We start from the raw sequence: 18,601 nt of genomic DNA, 5'->3' as shown, positions 1-18,601 counted from the left end.
ATCCCACTTTTTCAAAAACATCTTCCTCTGTATACTTTACTGTACTTCATAATTCCACCATTGTCTCATTGTCTTCCTTCCTCTGTCCAGATGAACATACCAAGTACTTTCCAAGCTGTCTCCCTCACTATTTCTGCAGTGCTTACCTAGCCATCCGGCAATTCCTCACTACCACCTAATGCCTGTCTTCCTCCTTCCTGAACTCCGCACAACAGTCTTCCTTCTTCAACTTCCACCTTTTGATCCTTAGCTCTGCATTCACTCTCTTCCTCTTTTTGACCACCATTCGATGCTGCTTATTAAATTATCCCCTGTCAACAGTCTGCAATCTCTTTCTGATTGCGCATCCTGCATAAGATATAGTCCATCAGTGTGCACCTTCCTTCACTCTTATATGTCACCCTGTGTCCCTACCTCTTCTTGAAATATATAGTCAGGCTGTGATCTTGAACATAACAGGTCATAGTCGGTAAGTGAATTAAAACTTGTTTTGGGTTTTGATTCGAATTTAGGCCATTATCAGGCTTTGTTGGGCTAAGTGCTTGCTAGTTTCACTCCCTGAGCTTCAATAGCTGGGTCAGCAGATACGGGTTGTGCCTTCTATTGCTTCCTTTGTTGTGAAAATCAGATGGGGGGTGGGTTTAGCTGTGGTTCTCCCTGGTATTTAAACACACAGCTGTACAGTAACGTCAGCGTAAGCATCAGCCAGTGTGTGTCAGCTCTCATTGTATTAAGACCGAATTGGTTAAATGCCTGCGAGTCTACCTCTGTGAGTCTGCCAAGCAAGGACACTGACTGGTAATTCCCTTTTCTACTATAATTTCTCGTTGCTTGCCTCACCCACCATGTGCTACAAAGATATCCCTGTCATTCACGGTTATCGAAAAAAATTGCATCTGTCGCAGACAATGCAACCCTGAGACTTCTATTCGCTTAGGAAAGCCTCCTCTGCTCACTCCTCCTTTACCTTTAGCTTATGGAATTGCTATTCGGCTGTAAATACAACAGAATTTATCCAAGCGCTTGCTAATTTGTCAGACATTCAGGTACATGCCTTGACCGAAATCTGGATACATCCAGAAAACACTGTCACACCGGCCGCACTCTCTGTTGACTCTGCTTTCTCACACACACCCTATTATGCTGGGTGAGGAGGTGGTACGGGTGTCTTCATTTCCAAAGACTGGAAGTTCACCAAGCTTTCTCCGCTAAGCAACAACCCCTCCTTTGAATACCATGCAATCGTGGTTACTGCTCCTATTAAGCTATATTTGTGGTTGTCATATACCATCCACCAGGGGGTCAACTGGCGAACTTTTAGTCGAACTACACATGTTACTCTCAGCCATTCCTGATGATGACACACCACTGATTGTCATGGGAGAAATTAATATCCTTACTGCCAAAACGCAAAGCAACTGACTTCCTGTCTCTTCTGTCCTTCTTTGACTGCTGACAGGTCCCCATCCCTCCCACACACAAAGTGGGCAATACTCTTGATGTGATTTTGATTCGGAACTGCTCCACAGCAAATCTGACTGTCACCTCCCTACATCTGTCAGACCGCTTCTTTATTCAATTTACGGCCGCCTTACTGGAAAATCCTCACGTTCCTCCACAAAGAGTCTCCTTTTGCCAAAACGCCCGGTCCCTTACAGCGACCCAGCTTTCCAATGAGGTCTAGGCTTCCATTCCTCCTCATAATGAATTCTCTTCACTCCCTGTCAACAAGGCTACAGACACACTCTGTTCCTCACTAGCCTCCTTTCTTAACAATCTCTGCCCTCTAGCACCCAAACCTGCTCGTAACCCCCCCCCCCCGTCCATGGCTCACTGAGGTCATCAGAGAGCAAAGGGCAGGGCTCAGAGCAGCAGAGAGAAAATGGCATAAAACCAGAGTCCACTGACCTCAGTGACTATCAGTGTCTCCTAGCATCATTCTCCTCCAGCTTAAAAATGGCTAAGAGCACTTACTATCAGAACAAGATGGGCGGCACCACTGATGCTCAAAAAAATGTTTTTTACTTCTAACTCACTCCTCAATCTGATTCCTCCTCCGACCTCCAGTCTGCTCACTCCTGACATGTTCGCCTCGTACTTTACTGATAAGGTGTCTGCCATCAGTAACCAGTTCTCTGAGCCTGACCAACTCTGTCTGCCGCGACCAGCTAACAGTGTCTCACTCACCTCATTCTCCCCCCTGACTGAGGAGGAAGTCTCCAAGCTTCTGCTTGATTTTTGTCCCACTACCTGTCTGCTGGACCCAATACCATCAAACCTACTACAGACCATTTTCCCTTCACTTAACCCCACAGTCAAACACATTATCAAGTCCTTGCTTACAACAGGTGTGTTCCCCACCACATTTAAACAAGCTTGGGTCACCCCCAACTGCTCAAAAACCTACATTCAGCCCAGCCCGTAGTTGAAAACTACAGACCGGTTTCACTCCTACCCTTTCTGTCAAAAATACTTGAGTGCACAGTCTTTATTCGTTTCTGAGAACAATCTGTATGATCCGAATCAGTCTAGCTTTAAGTGGGGTCCCTCTACCGAGACTGCACTCCTGTCGGTAATAGAATCACTGCATTTGGCTAGAGCTGCTTTATTGGGTGGCACGGTTGCCCAGTGGTTAGCGCTGTTGACTCACGGGGGGGGGGGGGTCATCCCAGGTCGTCACAGGTTGTCCTCTGTGTGCAATTTGCATGTTCTCCCTGTGTCTGCAGAGGGTTTTCTCCGGGTGCTCCAGTTTCCCCCACCATCAAAAGAAACATGCACGTCAGGGTTTGTGCTCCTGTCAGTGCCCCTGACCAAGGCAATGGGAAAAGAACTGGAGTTGATCCCTGGGCGCAGCATGAAGGCGGCAGCCCACTGCTCCCAGCCACACAGATCACAACTAGGATGGGTTAATTTGCAGTAACTGAATTTCCCCAAGGGGTTTAATAAAGGAAACAACTTAAAAAAATAATTATAATAAATTAATAATTATTGCTGCTAGATCTCTCAGCTGCCTTTGACATGGTTAACCACCAAAGCCTCCTCTCCACTTTCACTGAGCTTGGTATCTCAGTATCTGCCCTCTGCTGGTTCGTGTCCTACCCCTCGGGGAGATCTTTTATAGTATCTTGGACGGGAGAAGTGTCCAAACTGCACGGCTTATCCACAGGGGTAACTCAACGGGCAGTGTTCAGTCCCCTCCTCTTCTCAATATACACCACCTCACGCCTCACTTGGTGCAATCATCACCATGGTTTCTCATACCATTGCTATGCTGACGATACCCAGCTCTTCCTATCATTCCCGCCAGATGACCTCACAGTCTCAGCACGGATATCGTCATGCCTTGCTGATATCTCTGCATGGATGAAAGAACGCCACCTTCAGCTTAACATATCTAAGACTAAGTGCCTTGTCATCCCAGCCAGTCCATCCTTACAACAACTGATCAATATCCAGCTTGGATCGACCCAACCCAGGCCCACAAAGTCTCCTCAAAACCTGGATGTTATGACTGATGACCGGCTAACCTTCAAGGTTCATGTTGCCTCGATTGCTCAGTCATGCCGATTTGCCCTGTAAAACATCAGGAATATTAGACCTTACCTGTCTGAGCATGCAGCACAACTCCTGGTACCGGCTCTTGTGATATCACGCATTGACTGCTGCAACTCCTTAATGGCAGGTCTCCTTGCATGCACGTTCAGACCTCTGCAAATGATCCAGAACGCGGTGGCGCATCAGGTTTTCAACCAACCCAAGACAGTACATGTCACTCGGCTGTTCATATCCCTCCACTGGCTCCCAGTTGCTGCCCACATCAGATTGTTAACCTTAGTACTCGCTTACAAAAAGGCAAAAACTCCCTCATTCAGGTCTAAACTCAGCCCCGCTCACTACGCTCTGCCTATGAAAGGTGCCACAATGGGGCCCTAAGTCACTAGCCAGACTCTTCTCTTCTGCAGTTCCTTGGTGGTGGAACAAGTTACCAAACTCCATTCAATCTGCTGAGTCCCTCTCCATCTTTGAGAAGAAGCTAAAGACCCAGCTCTATCTCATCACCTCCACACCTGATGGTATTAATATTAAAAATAAAATAAAATGCTTCTATGCACCCTATGCATTGCCTTTGTGCACTGCCTTTTGAGACCTATGTCCTATCGGACTTGAACCTAGTTTTTTGTGGCACATACGTACTTGCATTGTCACCTGCTGACTAGATCCTTGCTTATATTGTGTTAACTCTCAGATATATGTCGCTTTGGATTAAAGTGTCTGCTAAATGAAATTGTAACATTATAACATTGTAACATATTCACCACAGCCATTTCCATCCTTTTCACAGAATCCACCACCATCTGTCCATCCACATTCCTCTCCTTGACTCTCCAATCACTACTCTGTCCTCCTTGGGTCCACTCTCCACCACTTCATCCAATTCATTCCAGAAATCTTCTTTCTCTTCCATCTCACAATCAACTTGCAGGGCATATTTGCTAACAACAGTCATCATCACGCCTTTGATTTCCAGCTTCATACTCATCACTCTGTCTGGTACTCTTCACCTCCAACACTCTCGAAATAATCTCCCTTCAGGATTACCTTTACCCCATTTATCCTCCCATTCACACCATGTTAGAAGAGTTTGAACCCACCTCCGATGCTCCTTGCCTCACTCCCCTTCCACCTGGTCTCTCGCACACAAAGTATACCTACCTTTCTTCTCTCCATCATATCAGCCAGCTCTCTCCTTTTACCAGTCAGAGTATCAACATTCAAATTTCCGACTCTCACCTCCACACTCCTACCCTTCTTCCTCTACCACTGCCTCTGGACATGCCTTCCCCCTCTGCTTCTCCTTCACCCAGTAGTATCAAAGTTTCCACTGGAACCCTGCTGGCCAGCAGTACCAGTGGTGGTTGTTTGTGACCCGGACCTTGACCAGTATGGAAAATCTGATTTATGATCTGTATATTTGATTTGGAAAAGGTTTTATGCCGGATTCCCTTCCTGACGCAACCCTCCCCATTTATCTCGGCTTGGGACCAGCACTAAGAATCACTGGCTCGTGCATCTCCAATGGCTGGTTTGAAAGACTTGTCTAAAAGACTAGCTTTTATACAAGGTTGTTTTCCACGTAGAGATTTCATTGACTGTAATAACTTGATTATTCTAAAAATGTGACATATCCTCAGTGTTAGTTTCAAATAAGACAACTGTACTTATTTAACTGAGTTTTATTTGCACTCTCAACAGCAAGTGGCCACAGCCTACCGAACATTTTAACAAGTGCCTTTCACTAGCAGCGAGCCTTCCTCCTAACAGGAGGGTTACCGTAAAGACTGCAGTAGAAGTGACTAACAAAACAGGCTACCGTATTAACTGTATTATAGGCACCAACAAAAGTTAACTTAACAAACTTAACAATCTCCCCTCTTTTTTAAAAAACAAAAACTGCAAGCATAATATTTCAGGAAAACTAACCAAATGCTCAGTTATCAACAGTCAGACTCAGTCATCTAGCTTCGATTGTCCATTATTCGGTGCCTTAAGCAATACCAGGGAAGAGGCTCCCTTTTTGGTCAGACAGTCTGCCAGCTGTTCCTTTGTAGCTGACCACAGAATACAATGAATCCTTTTGTTCTGGATAAGTTCTTTGATGCCACTTATTTCTAGTCTCAGTCGTTTCTCAGTCACTGACTTAGTGGACTTGATGGCATCCACAAGGGAGTAGTTGTCTGTTACACACATCACAGGTAGGGTGTGCTGTTGGACCTTTCCTGTGGTAAGTTCAGAGTCGAGGGAGGACAGAAATGTGGCATTATCAATACCATCAGCAAGGGCAAGTGTTTCTCCTGCCAGCGTGCTCCGAACCACTCTTCTGATCTTTTTTGATTGCCAGCAGATTGGCGAGAATCTCCCTTCCTTGCCCATCAGCACGATGAGATGTCCTCCTTGTGTTCCCCCATCTGGGATGTTTCCCATGGACGCGTCACTGAAAACAACAAACTTCAAAGAGTCCTCATTTCCTAAGTTCTGAAACTTTAGGGTGACACGTTCTCATTTCAGTTTTCTTACTACCTTATTTGCTTCATGCATGGTCTGTACAGTAGCATGTTTTAGATTGGCTGCAAGGGCACATGTATCAAACATGGTATCTGGCCTACTCTGTCTAGCCACCCATAGGAGTCGTCCTATCTTTGACCTTAGTTTGTCAGTCTCACACTCTGTGAGAAGAGCGTCACGCTGCAATGCTCTTGATGAGTCTATGAGAATGGGGTGAAGATTCTTTATGTAGATCTCTTGTTGCATGTGCACTTCTCCATCTGCTGTGGCTAGTTCCATCCCCACATAGTGAAAGTTGTCCTGTTCTTCACATCCCACTTGGAAAACTGTTTTGAGATGGGGAATGATTGTGATGGCAAATTTGTGAGAGCCACCCCAGATAAAATCATCCACATGACAGGCAAGGACACCAGTCACATTACAATCTTCATCAACCCAGTAGAAAACAGCAGGATCAACTTGTGACATTGTGGCCCCTGTTTTCAGCATCATTGCTTTGACTCTGTTGTACCAGTAGAGTGATGCATCAGCGAGTCCATAGACACATTTTTTTGAGCTTCCACAATGTTCCCTCACTTTTAGCCTCAGGAGGTGGGCGAACGTGGATGTCCCGAGACAGCTCCATTCCCTGAAGAAAAGCTGACTTGATGTCCATAGAGTTCAATGTCCACTTTTTCTGACATAGAGCTGACATGAGTAGTCTGAGGGACTCTGATGAGCATGTAGGTGAGTCCTTCTGTAGGTCTTTAGTGTTGAATTCTTCAAAACCCCTAGCCACAAGACATGCTTTGGGTATTATACCATCAGGGGTTTCTTTCAGTGTACACACCCATCTAGTGGACACATGCCTTTGACCCATATACACTCACTGGCCACTTTATTAGGTACACCTTGCTAGTACCGGGTTGGACCCCCGTTTGCCTTCAGAACTACCTTAATCCTTCGTGGCATAGATTCAACAAGGTACTGGAAACATTCCTCAGAGAGTTTGGTCCATATTGACATGATAGCATCACGCAGTTGCTGCAGATTTGTCGGCTGCACATCCATGATGCGAATCTCCCGGTCCACCACATCCCAAAGGTGCTCTTTGGATTGAAATCTGGTGACTGTGGAGGCCATTTGAGTACAGTGAACTCATTGTCATGTTCAAGAAACCAGTCTGAGATGATTTGGGCTTTATGACATGGCGCGTTATCCTGCTGGAAGTAGCCATCAGAAGATGGGAACACTGTGGTCATAAAGAGATGGACATGGTCAGCAACAATACTCAGGTAGGCTGTGGCGTTGACACGATGCTCAATAGGTACTAAGGGGCCCAAAGTGTGCCAAGAAAATATCCCCCACACCATTACACCACCACCACCAGCCTGAACCGTTGATACAAGGCAGGATGGATCCATGCTTTCATGTTGTTGACGCCAAATTCTGACCCTACCATCCGAATGTCGCAGCAGAAATCGAGACTCATCAGACCAGGCAACGTTTTTCCAATCTTCTATTGTCCAATTTTGGTGAGCCTGTGCGAATTGTAGCCTCAGTTTCCTGTTCTTAGCTGACAGGAGTGGCACCCGGTGTGGTCTTCTGCTGCTGGAGCCCATCTGCCTCAAGGTTCGACGTGTTATGCGTTCAGAGATGCTCTTCTGCATACCTCGGTTGTAATGAGTGGTTATTTGAGTTACTGTTGCCTTTCTATCAGCTCGAACCAGTCTGGCCATTCTCCCCCGACCTCTGGCATCAACAAGGCATTTTCACCCACAAAACTGCCGCTCACCGGATATTTTCTCTTTTTCGGACCATTCTCTGTAAACCCTAGAGATGGTTGTGCGTGAAAATCCCAGTAGATCAGCAGTTTCTGAAATACTCAGACCAGCCCGTCTGGCACCAACAACCATGCCACGTTCAAAGTCATTTAAATCACCTTTCTTCCCCATTCTGATGCTCGGTTTGAACTGCAGCAGATCGTCTTGACCATGTCTACATGCCTAAATGCATTGAGTTGCTGCCATGTGATTGGCTGATTAGAAATTTGCGTTAACGAGCAGTTGGACAGGTGTGCCTAATAAAGTGGCCGGTGAGTGTATTTTACCTCCTCAAACACCCCATTATTTTTCCAGCTACTGATTTCATCTAGTTTAGCCTTATCAAATGAAACACCATCTGTGACTAATACATAATTTTCCTGCATATCAGAGCATAGTTCTACACTATCCAGTGGATTAACCTGAAGATTGTCTACCTTAGTAAGATCAGCTGACCCCATCGTACCAGCGATGCCAGATGGTTCTAAGTACTGTAGGTTGTAGCAGTTTCTGTTATTTCCTGTAGCCTTTCCTGCTCGTCCCATCACTTTAGCTCTGTGAGATGCACCTGTTACATTATCCACAAAGCTGATTGTTTGACCTGTTTTCAGCCCTAGGGAGGCTCCTACCCTTATGCCTGTCTGTTGATTATCCTTATGATTGTTACCTTCAGTGACATCTGTATCATTGTCTGTAACACCCCCAGCCTCACCGTCATTGTTCATATCAACATCTATGTCACAATCAGTACCAGGCATGTTCCCGCTGTCATTGTTAACAACATCCACATCATTATCAGTAACAGGTACATTCATATTGCCCCTCAGTAACATTCTCCCCAGGGTGCTGTAGACCCCCACTAGCACCTACTTCACTCTTATCAACCTTCCGCAGCGTAGAATGATGAACCCTGACATAGGTTCCACCGTGGCGTACAAAGATCACCACCCCATCTTGTCCTATCACGACTCTAGGACCTTTCCACTCAACACAGTCTGTCCTTTTGTAGAACACCTTGTCCCCAGTTTCATTCTTCTCATCTGTTGGACGAAGTTGCTTTCGTAGAGCTCTTCTGATTTTCTCTGAGCACTCTGCCTCTGTGAAAGCTTTCCTTACTGCATGTAATGCTGTTATGTGCTGTCCCACCCATGCACTCATAGTAGTTCCCTCCAAAGCAGGTGGCTGATCCACTAACACAGAGGGAAGGTTCGGATTCTGTCCAAACACCAGCTGATGTGGGCTGAAGCCATGTACGTTCTGCATTGTGTTCTTTGCTATGAGTGCCCAATCCAGTGCAGTTTTCCAGTCAACTCCGTTGTCAAGTTTTACCTTCAGCATTATCTCTGTGAGCGTTTGGTTATGGCGTTCTAGCAAGCCATTGCTCCATGGACTATAGCCAGCAGTCGTCTTTATCTCGATGTTGAAGTTCTCTGCCATGTCTCTTATTTCCTCATTATTGAACTCGCCGCCATTGTTGCTGAAGAGACACTCCGGTGGACCATGGACACTGATCCAGGAATGTACAAAGCATTTCACTATCACACTTGGTTTCTTTGAGGTCACAATGCCACCCGCACTGAAGCGTGTGAAGTGATCGATAATGTGCAGGTACCACACATTCGGTTCTAGCTCATGTAAATCTACTGCCACCGCCTCATTGTATCGGGAGGCCAAGGGCAGACCAACAGCAGGCTTGGGCTTAGGCTTGCTGTACTTAAGACATATCTCACATTTTTCTACTATCTTTTCTAGAATAGCAGTGCTCTCATCATCAGTGTTTCCAGCATTTATCAGCAGCTTCTTCAGTTTATCAACTGATGCATGTCCAAATTGCTTGTGAAGTTTCAGTAAAGCTTTGTGTTTTTGTTCCTTAGTCATATTCTCTGTGATGGCCAGAACCACATTCTCATATGTATCGCATGGGGACTCATTATCCATTATGTTCAGACAGTAGTGTCCTGAGGAGGTCATCTCCAGAGCTATCATTGCTGAAACATTATTGCTGTATCGTTCTCCAAGTTCAGCGCAGTTCCTGCTCTCTTTAGCGACGTTTTACTCAGCAGTAAAGGGATGTCAGATGGGACCACTTCTGTTTCTATACAGCATTTTGTTTCGCCTATCTTGGCTGGTATCTTGACCTTTTTTGTCGAATGTACAACTCGCCCATCCCCAAACTTGAAAGGCTTGCTACTCTCTGTGTTAACTATTTTTTCTATGTCTTTCTCATTTAGTCCCCCTACATAGTTATTCAGCCATTTTTCACCACAGACAGTCCTTGTGCACGCCGTGTCAATGACAGCTGATCCCAGAGCCTCAACCATGAATATTTTCGTTTTCTTTAGAAAACAGCGTTACGTTACACTCATCAGGTTCATCTGTGCATTTATTGTCTTCTGTCATCTTTACATGTTCTTTCTTATGAGGGCAATCTTTCACCCAGTGGAATGTGCTTTGACAAATCCAACACTTTGTTCGTCTTCCGTACTTATCAAGTGGATTTGTGCCTGCGAGTGGTCCTCTAGCTTGCACACTTTGGGCTCGTGGCTGCGGTTTTCTTTGATCTGTGTAGTAGGTTGCATCCTGACTCACGTTAATGGCTCCCGCCTTCTGCTCATGTTTTTCTCCGAATATGCGTTTCAGTGCTGACTTCATATCATCAAAAGTGTGCTTACCACATGCAGTCAATGCCAGTTGCCAAAACAGCGTCAGGCAGAACCATCTTGAATTTACGGATCCTGTTGTATTTCTGTTCAAAATCAACAATAAAGTCCACCATCGAGACGCCATTTTCCCTCGATATTCGATCAAACTCAGAATAGGCTTCGTAAGCTCAGTCCTTCTCTTCTCTCAAAAAAACTTTGTCAAGTTCCCCAATCAAAGTGGTCATTCCATCATCCTTCTTTAGATCATCCACATTTATTCCTAAAGCAGTATCCCTCGCTCTACCTGTCAATGATAGAGCCACAGCCAACGCTAGCTTTTTCTTGTCCAAGTTCGTCACCCGTCTCCATGTTTCCACTTAATTTTTCCAGTTTTCATACGGCTTCTTTTCATCAAATCCAGGAGGCTGTCTGAAGTCATTCGAGGCAACCATCCTCTGCTACCAATGTTAGTTTCAAATAAGACAACTGTACTTATTTAACTGAGTTTTATTTGCGCTCTCAACAGCAAGTGGCCACAGCCTACCAAACATTTCAACAAGTGCCTTTCACTAGCAGCGCGCCTTGCTTCTAACAGGAGGGTTACCGTAAAGACTGCAGTAGAAGTGACTAATAAAACAGGCTACCGTATTAACTGTATTATAGGCACCAACAAAAGTTAAGTTAACAAACTTAACACTCGGACAGAAAAATGCTATATTACAATAACTCCTGCATTACCTGATCTACAGTACTGAAAATATCCTTTAAATGTTACCACCTTAGTAGTGAAGGTATAGGCCTGCACCACTGGGTATTCCTATCTGAAAAATCCCATTTCTCTGATACCATCCTTCCATGACTTTTCCAAAATAACTATGATAGACTTTAAATGCCAGCACTTATAGATTTCTAAATTATTCAAGTATAAACGGGTCACAGATTACATGCTGTATCCCAGAGAGTTGAATCAGGTCATCCAGACACAAAGTTTAGTGGGAGAAATATTTCATCACTCATCTAAGTGACTTCATCCATCACAGCTGCCTGCCTGCCCCCAACCTTATATAACATTATATAAACAGCACAGTTGCATAACAACCAAAACTGGCACTCTAACACCAGTTCCAATGGCCATGAGTACTATTCACAGAGGGTTGGGGAATAGCCGCAATCACAGCATTGTAAGATGGCCTTACAATGTTGTGATTGCACTTATTCCCAAATACTAGGTTGGGGAAACCTGCTATCAGCTGAGACTGACAAAGTCACTTAGATGAGTGAGGAAATGTTTCTCCTGCAAAACGCTATGTCCAGACAACCTGATTCAGCTTTCTGGGAATTCTTTTTTCTTCTTCTTTTTTTGGGGATCCCCCCCCTTTTCTCCCCAATTGTATTCGGCCAATTATCCCACTTTTCTTAGCCATCCCGGTTGCTGCAGACTACCACATGCCTCTTCTGATACATGTGGAGTCACCAGCCGCTTCTTTTCACCTGACAGTGAGGGGTTTCACCAGGGGTCGTAACGCATGGAAGGATCCCGCTATTCCCCCCAGTTCCCCCTCCACCCTGAAAAGGCACCCTGACCGACCAGAGGAGGCCCTAGTGCAGCGACCAGGACACATACCCACATCCGGCTCCACACCCGCAGACATGGCTTGGTCGGGTGTCTGTAGGGACACCCGACCAAGCCGCAGGTATCACAGTGATTTGAACCAGCGTTGGTAGGCAATGGAATTGCCCGCCACACCATCTGGATGCCCCAACTTTCTGGGATTTCTATACCGGGATTAATTAGCATGCTTCAAGACATTATAGGCTTTATTTTGACACACACAGAAAGAGCAAGGCTGTGGTTACCCAGACGTGAAGGAGCGCTACAGTTCACAGAGAAGCAGCCATTCATAAGTCATGTGCTATGTTCACCACTCTGCATTTATACCTCCTCATGTCGTAACAGCAATAGTGTGACAAAGATGAAGAGGAAGAAGAGTTATGATTAGGAATCAGTGGATGTAAGTGCTCACGTGTATCATGTTATAATTAATGACATGTAGGAAGGGGATTCTTGAAACTTTAAATTGATTTGAGTTGGGTCATTTTCAATGTATACCTGAGCTGTTTGTCAGTCCAGACCATTTCCTGTCACATGCTCTTTATTGAAACAACACAGCAATCTGAGTGCATCTGAATGTGACAACGGCTGTTATAACGTTCTTCTAGTTATCTGACTGAGGACACAGAGCGAACCAGAGAGCACACTTTAATCCTGACCAGTTTTCATCTTATTTGTGTCCTCTGATGATGAAACTTCTGCAGGAGAGAATGGACCAGCCTACCAAAACCAGCTTCAGAATACAGGCTGGTCTATTCATATCCAATGACATTGTTAAAAACTTTACAACAAATTAGCAAATTTAGATTCTTCAAAAAGTTTTGAGAGTATGTTTTAGTCACCTAGCTCTGGTAGTGAGAGTTGCACATACACGAGGAGACTAGGGAGGGCCACATTTAAGTCACTAGTGACATTTTCAACAGAGTCAGTCTCTACAGTGAAAGGAGCCAAGACTTCAGGCAGCTGCTGGCCAAATGCAGCTACAGTGGAGGGACCAATGGAGTAAGAGACTAGTATTACCTGGAGACCTCAAGTAATTTGTAATAATTGCAGAGGTGGTCTGTGATCTTAATCCCATGTGAATTAGCCATGTCCATAAATTTTAAAGACCAAATTCCAGCACAAATTACCTACCATATCTTGGCAAACAAAGGGGATATCTGATAATATTAGTCCCATGCGAATCAGCATCTCAGTAATTCGGGGTCATTTTATTTAACAATTTTTTTTTGTTTTTTTAAACTTGGACCGTATTTCTTCAGTGAATTAAATATAAAAGTACTGAAATCAGTTTGATTTTGTCATTCCTATCTAACTTATTCAAGACCAAACTTAACAAGATCATAACCTGATTTAACTTGACTGAGTCTACATATTGTAGCTTCTTGCAAGCAATGGGATAAAAATAAAATTAATCTTAATCAATATATGCTTCTTTGGTTATTTAATTATATGCCTATTTGAATTTCACCAGTCAACTAGCACCTCACTGCAGGTGGCAACAATAGTATTGCTAGAAATAGTTTTACTAGAAAAATAGCTGTCATGTTACTAAAATCTTGCCACCTGATGATCACAGATAATCTTACTATCAGATGATCCCATTATTAAAATGTTGCTACTGGATGTTAGACTACTGCCAGATTATCATGTGTTTATCAATGGAGTGAGTGCTGATGAAGTAGGCTATTTAATAATTAATGTAAGTTTATAGTAAGCATTGTGGAAGGGGGTCATAATCACACAATAGCTGGTTGTGATCATGATGAGCTGCATAGTGTTGTGTGGGTGTGGTTATTGTAGTACTGTATTGGTGGAGAAACTTATATCTTCTGATCTTCTGCTTCCCTCTAGGGTCAACCTTTATCACCCAAACACTTCAGTGTCAGTACTAGTGCACGGCACACAAACCCAAGGCAGCAGTACCTACAAAAGATATGAAAAACATCAGTATATCTGGATTCTGCTAACAAGAATCTAAACTAGAATTCGATTTTATCCAACGACAATCTGACATAACATGGTTTAGTTGTGAATGAGTCATGTGAGATGTCCCACTGGAATGTTTACCTCACTTGACCTCAACACATTTTGTGATATGCTCCCTCAATGGTTGTGATTCTTGAATAATTTCAGACCTTTCATTTCCCCTTCCTCCACTCTTCAGAGGAAAAATCAGCTGAGGGAGGCCTACTGCAACAATCTTTGGGATGGAGCAAGGAAGACTCTGGCAACTCTCTGGGATGGACATGGAGCCATATGGCATGGTGAGCATGTGGGTGTATGTTTGTGATGTGGGTTAGTTTTGGGAATGGTGGACACAAAGGATCCTTGTTTAGAAAAACTTTATTGATAACACAGAGCTTTCCATGGTTAGTGACAGATATTCCAAAATAAAAGTAATATGTAAACCTTTGTCTATCTCTTTTTGAAATTACTTTTTCCAAAGAAAAATCCAATTTATCCTTTGTCTGCTTAATAAGACAAACTACCAGTGGTGGGTAGAGTACTAAATATCCAAACCAACCCAAACCAACCAATCAAACCAAAAATCGAAAATTTCTTACTCAAGTAAAAGTACAATTACTCCCATAAAAAATTACAAGTAAAAGTGAAAATGACCATTTGAGAAGCCTACCCAAGTAAAAGTAAAAAAGTACCTGGTTAATAAATAACTCCACGTGCAAGTTACTTTCCATTTTAAGATATTTAAGGGTGTGCAAGCCAATGCAAAATAATGAAAAAACAGCAATGAAAAAAGAGGTATTGTTTCTCTTGGCTCACACCACAGATGATACCCATGGTGCAGATTGTTGGTGCAGAAACAAGGCTAAAGTCCTTGTAGATCGCTAGCACTTTGAGAACAGAGATCCAGCAACTATCAACTGGTGCCTTTGTATAGTGCGCTCCTATCTGAAGCAAATTCATATACATAAAGCTATTATGTGTAGATATTGTACTTTCACATAATTACTAATATCTCACCTTACTCCCTCTGCCATTCAAAGTTGAATCAGTTCATCTGGACATGTTTATTGACATTTCATCACTCATCTAAGTGACCTCTTCAGTCTCAACTGACTGCAGGTGTATATATAAACAATACAGTGGCCTAACAACCCAAACCAACGACCAGTTTCATATGTAAATAGGTGTGGCCATTAACTAGAGTTTCAATGGCCATGTGTACTATTCACAGAAGATTGGGGAATAGTTGCAATCACAGCATTGTAAGATGGTGACAGATGTACTCTTAGCCCCCCACTCCCCCCTCAGTTCAGGGATGGTCGTTTCCTCTTAACATAGATACATATACTCCCCGTTCAAATCAACGTTCCTCCCTGTCAAGGATGTACACATCCTCATCCTTGAAAGAGTGGCCACTGGCCTGTAGATGGTGTAGACTGTGGAGTCCTGGTCTGTAGATGGTGTAGACTGTGGAGTCCTGGTCTGACTTGTTAGCTCTCCTGTGTTGTGCCATCCTCTTGGCCAGCATCTGTTTAGTTTCTCCAGTGTACAAGTCACACTAATCTTCCTGGCACTTAATAGCTACACTATATTGCTCTGTTTGTGCCGGGGGACCTGATCCTTGGGGTGGAGCAATTCCTGGCGTAGTGTGTTTTGGGGTTTGAATGCAACTGAGACGTGGTGTTTTGAAAATATGCGTCTCAACTTTTCTGACACTCCCGCCACATGGAATCACCACTGGTTTAGACTTATGCAGCTGTTGTCCTTCTCCTTTCTTTGATTGGCTGGTGCACTATTTGGGCGTCTTCCTGACTTTGACAAACGCCCAGTTAGGGTAACCACACTTAACCAGGGATTTCTCCCCTTCTCCGGCTGCTGTGTTGGTGGGGAAGTTGTCAGCTCGGTGGTACAGTGTCCTGATGACTCCTAGTTTGTGCTCCAGTGGATGATTAGAGTCAAACTATAAGTACTGATCAGTATGTGTTGGTTTATGGAGCCATCAACAATCAAATGTCTCCCATCATCAATTTCAATGTCACAGTGTAAGAAGGTTACCTGTCATTTTTCACATCCTCCCTGGTGAACTTTCTGTGGTTGTCCACATAATTAATGTGGTTGGTGAAATGTGAAATGTGGTACATCCTGAGATTTAATTTTAACCCAGGTGTCGTCCACAAAACTGGACCAATGGCTAGGTGGTGTCCCTGGATAGGACATCAGAGCCTCTTTTCCACTTCCTACATATATATACAAGTTGGCCACTACAGCACTACAGGTGAGACTGGGGAACCCATAGCACACCCATGCCTCTGCCTATAGTACTGCCCCCTGTATGTCAAGTACGTGGACTGAAGACAGCTTCAGGAGCAGACACGCTTGGTGAGTGTTAAGGGTGGTCCTTTTGCTAAGGGTGGGGTCATTTTGTAATTTCAGATGCTCCACAGACCTCCATTGCTTCATCAACAGGAACACGTGAAGAGAGACCTTACATCATAAGAGACCATCCCCCTCTGCCATTGTTCTCTGATTTGGTTTCGCAGACATCACAGCCATTTTCTCTACCGGGCCTGGTTGTACAAGCTGTGAATTTAAGCAAGACATAGAAATGATGAGATTATGAGTGTATGTAACATTATGTGTGTGTAGTTGCAGTATTTGCATTACAGTTACATTATTCTCAGACTTGCCAAAGTTCTTGGTTTGTGCCACTGCTGCTCACCCTCTGTACAGCTGAGTTATGGGGGAAGCACTGGGATGTTGAGCTGGGAGTAATGTGCTGACTGGAACACGAGAGCAACACAGTGGTTGCACTACAATGATCCAGCCACACAGGTGCAGCTATGCTGCACCATCTTAACAGGGGTGGAGGCCTTCAGCCTCACCTGTATGAAAATAAAGTGAAACAAATTGCTTGTTTCTTTCTTCTTTTTTTTGTGTTTTGAATTTGTAGAAATCGGCTGTTCAGTTTGCTTTGTATTAATTGTAGCAGGGCAAAATGTTGGTTTGATAACATTAGGCTACTTTAAAGAGTATATAAGAAGACATATCTTCATCTCTTGATGTGTTTCTTATAGTAGTGAAATTATACTTGTAACTTCTGTAGCAAGGACCCCCTTTGCCTCCCTGTCTGTCTGCCACCACCCCTCTTCCCCCCTCAGGAATTTCACTAGAGATAAGGAGGCAAATATTTTGATATACTAACTGAGATTGCAAAGGGGCCTTCGAATCAACCCACATAAAGATGCTAAATTGACATTCATCAGACCAGAGGACCTTAAAAAGGAATTGCATTTGTGATAATAATAATAATAATAATAATAATTTTATTTATATAGCACCTTTCTAAAACAATGTTACAAAGTGCTTCGCAAAAAAAAAATACAGATAAAACCAGACAAAGCAGGAATAAGAGTAAGATCAAATAAGATTAAAATTAAAAACAGTGAAAATAAAAACAAACATCAAACATTTGTAAAAGTTTTAAGATGAGACTTAAAAGAAGCTAAAGGCTTAGTTCATCTTAGCTCAGCAGGAAGAGAGGTCCATAGTGTGGAGGCTCTAACAGCAAAAGCCCGGTCACCCTTTGTAACTAACCGAGATCTGGGAATAACCAGCAGGGCTCCATCTGCAGACCTTAATGGTCGAGGGGGGATATACTAAGTCAATAAATCACAAATGTATAAAGGAGTAATACCATTTAAAGCCTTAAAAGGGAGCAGTAAAATTTTAAAATAGATTCGAAATATAACAGGGAGCCAGTGTAGGGAGGCAAGCACAGGAGTGATATGGTCATGCCTCCTTGTTCCTGTAATAAGCCGATCAGCGGCATTTTGTACCAACTGCAGACGGTGGAGGGAGCCCTTGCTGATACCAGAATAAAGTGCATTACAGTAGTCAAGTCGAGAAAAGATAAAAGGATGTACAGCTTTTTGCAGATCAGCAATTGATAAAAATTACCTCATTTTGGAGATTAGCTTGAGTTGGAAAAAGCATGACTGAACAACATGTTTAATTTCATTGTCAAAACTGAGGTTAGCATCAAATATTACCCCACGATTCCTAGCAGCCTGTTTAAGATTTCCTGACAGACTACCAAGATTAGTAGCAAACGGACTGATGGAATTTTCGGGCCCAAACAGAATGACCTCAGACTTATCATCATTAAATTTAAGAAAATGTTTGGACACCCAGGATTTAATGTTGGTGAGGCAACCTGTGAGATTTAATAGGGCACTAGGATCAGTGGGATTTAGTGGCATGTATAACTGTGTCGTCAGCATAAAAATGGTAGAGCACATGGTCATTTTGAATGACCTGGCCAAGTGGCAGCATGTATAGTATAGAGAAGAGAAGGGGACCAAGAACTGAACCTTGTGGCACACCACAACTCAACTGAGCCACTGAGGAGGTAGAGTTACCCAGACCAACAGAAAAAGTTCTGTTGGTGAGGTAAGAGTGTAATAAGTCAAGAGCCGAGCCCTTGATGCCAACCCAAGTCTCTAAGCGATGTAGGA

At 43.7% G+C, this 18,601-nt stretch overlaps 1 protein-coding gene across 3 annotated transcripts in view; it reads left to right on the top strand.

Annotated features, from left to right (window-relative positions):
* tmem68 (transmembrane protein 68) overlaps nucleotides 1-18,601 on the top strand; it is a 151,093-nt gene that overhangs the window by 78,656 nt on the left and 53,836 nt on the right. For all 3 annotated transcript variants that reach the window (XM_056292926.1, XM_056292925.1, XM_056292927.1), the window contains exon 4: nucleotides 14,287-14,386. In XM_056292926.1, the coding sequence (XP_056148901.1) occupies nucleotides 14,287-14,386 (100 nt within the window). The remainder of the gene's footprint in view (nucleotides 1-14,286; nucleotides 14,387-18,601) is intronic.

Source organism: Lampris incognitus, chromosome 14 (genome assembly GCF_029633865.1).
Source record: "Lampris incognitus isolate fLamInc1 chromosome 14, fLamInc1.hap2, whole genome shotgun sequence".
NCBI classification, from domain to species: domain Eukaryota; kingdom Metazoa; phylum Chordata; class Actinopteri; order Lampriformes; family Lampridae; genus Lampris; species Lampris incognitus.
The sequence above is the reverse complement of the archived record's forward strand: the minus strand, read 5'-3'. Positions and strand labels throughout refer to the sequence as shown.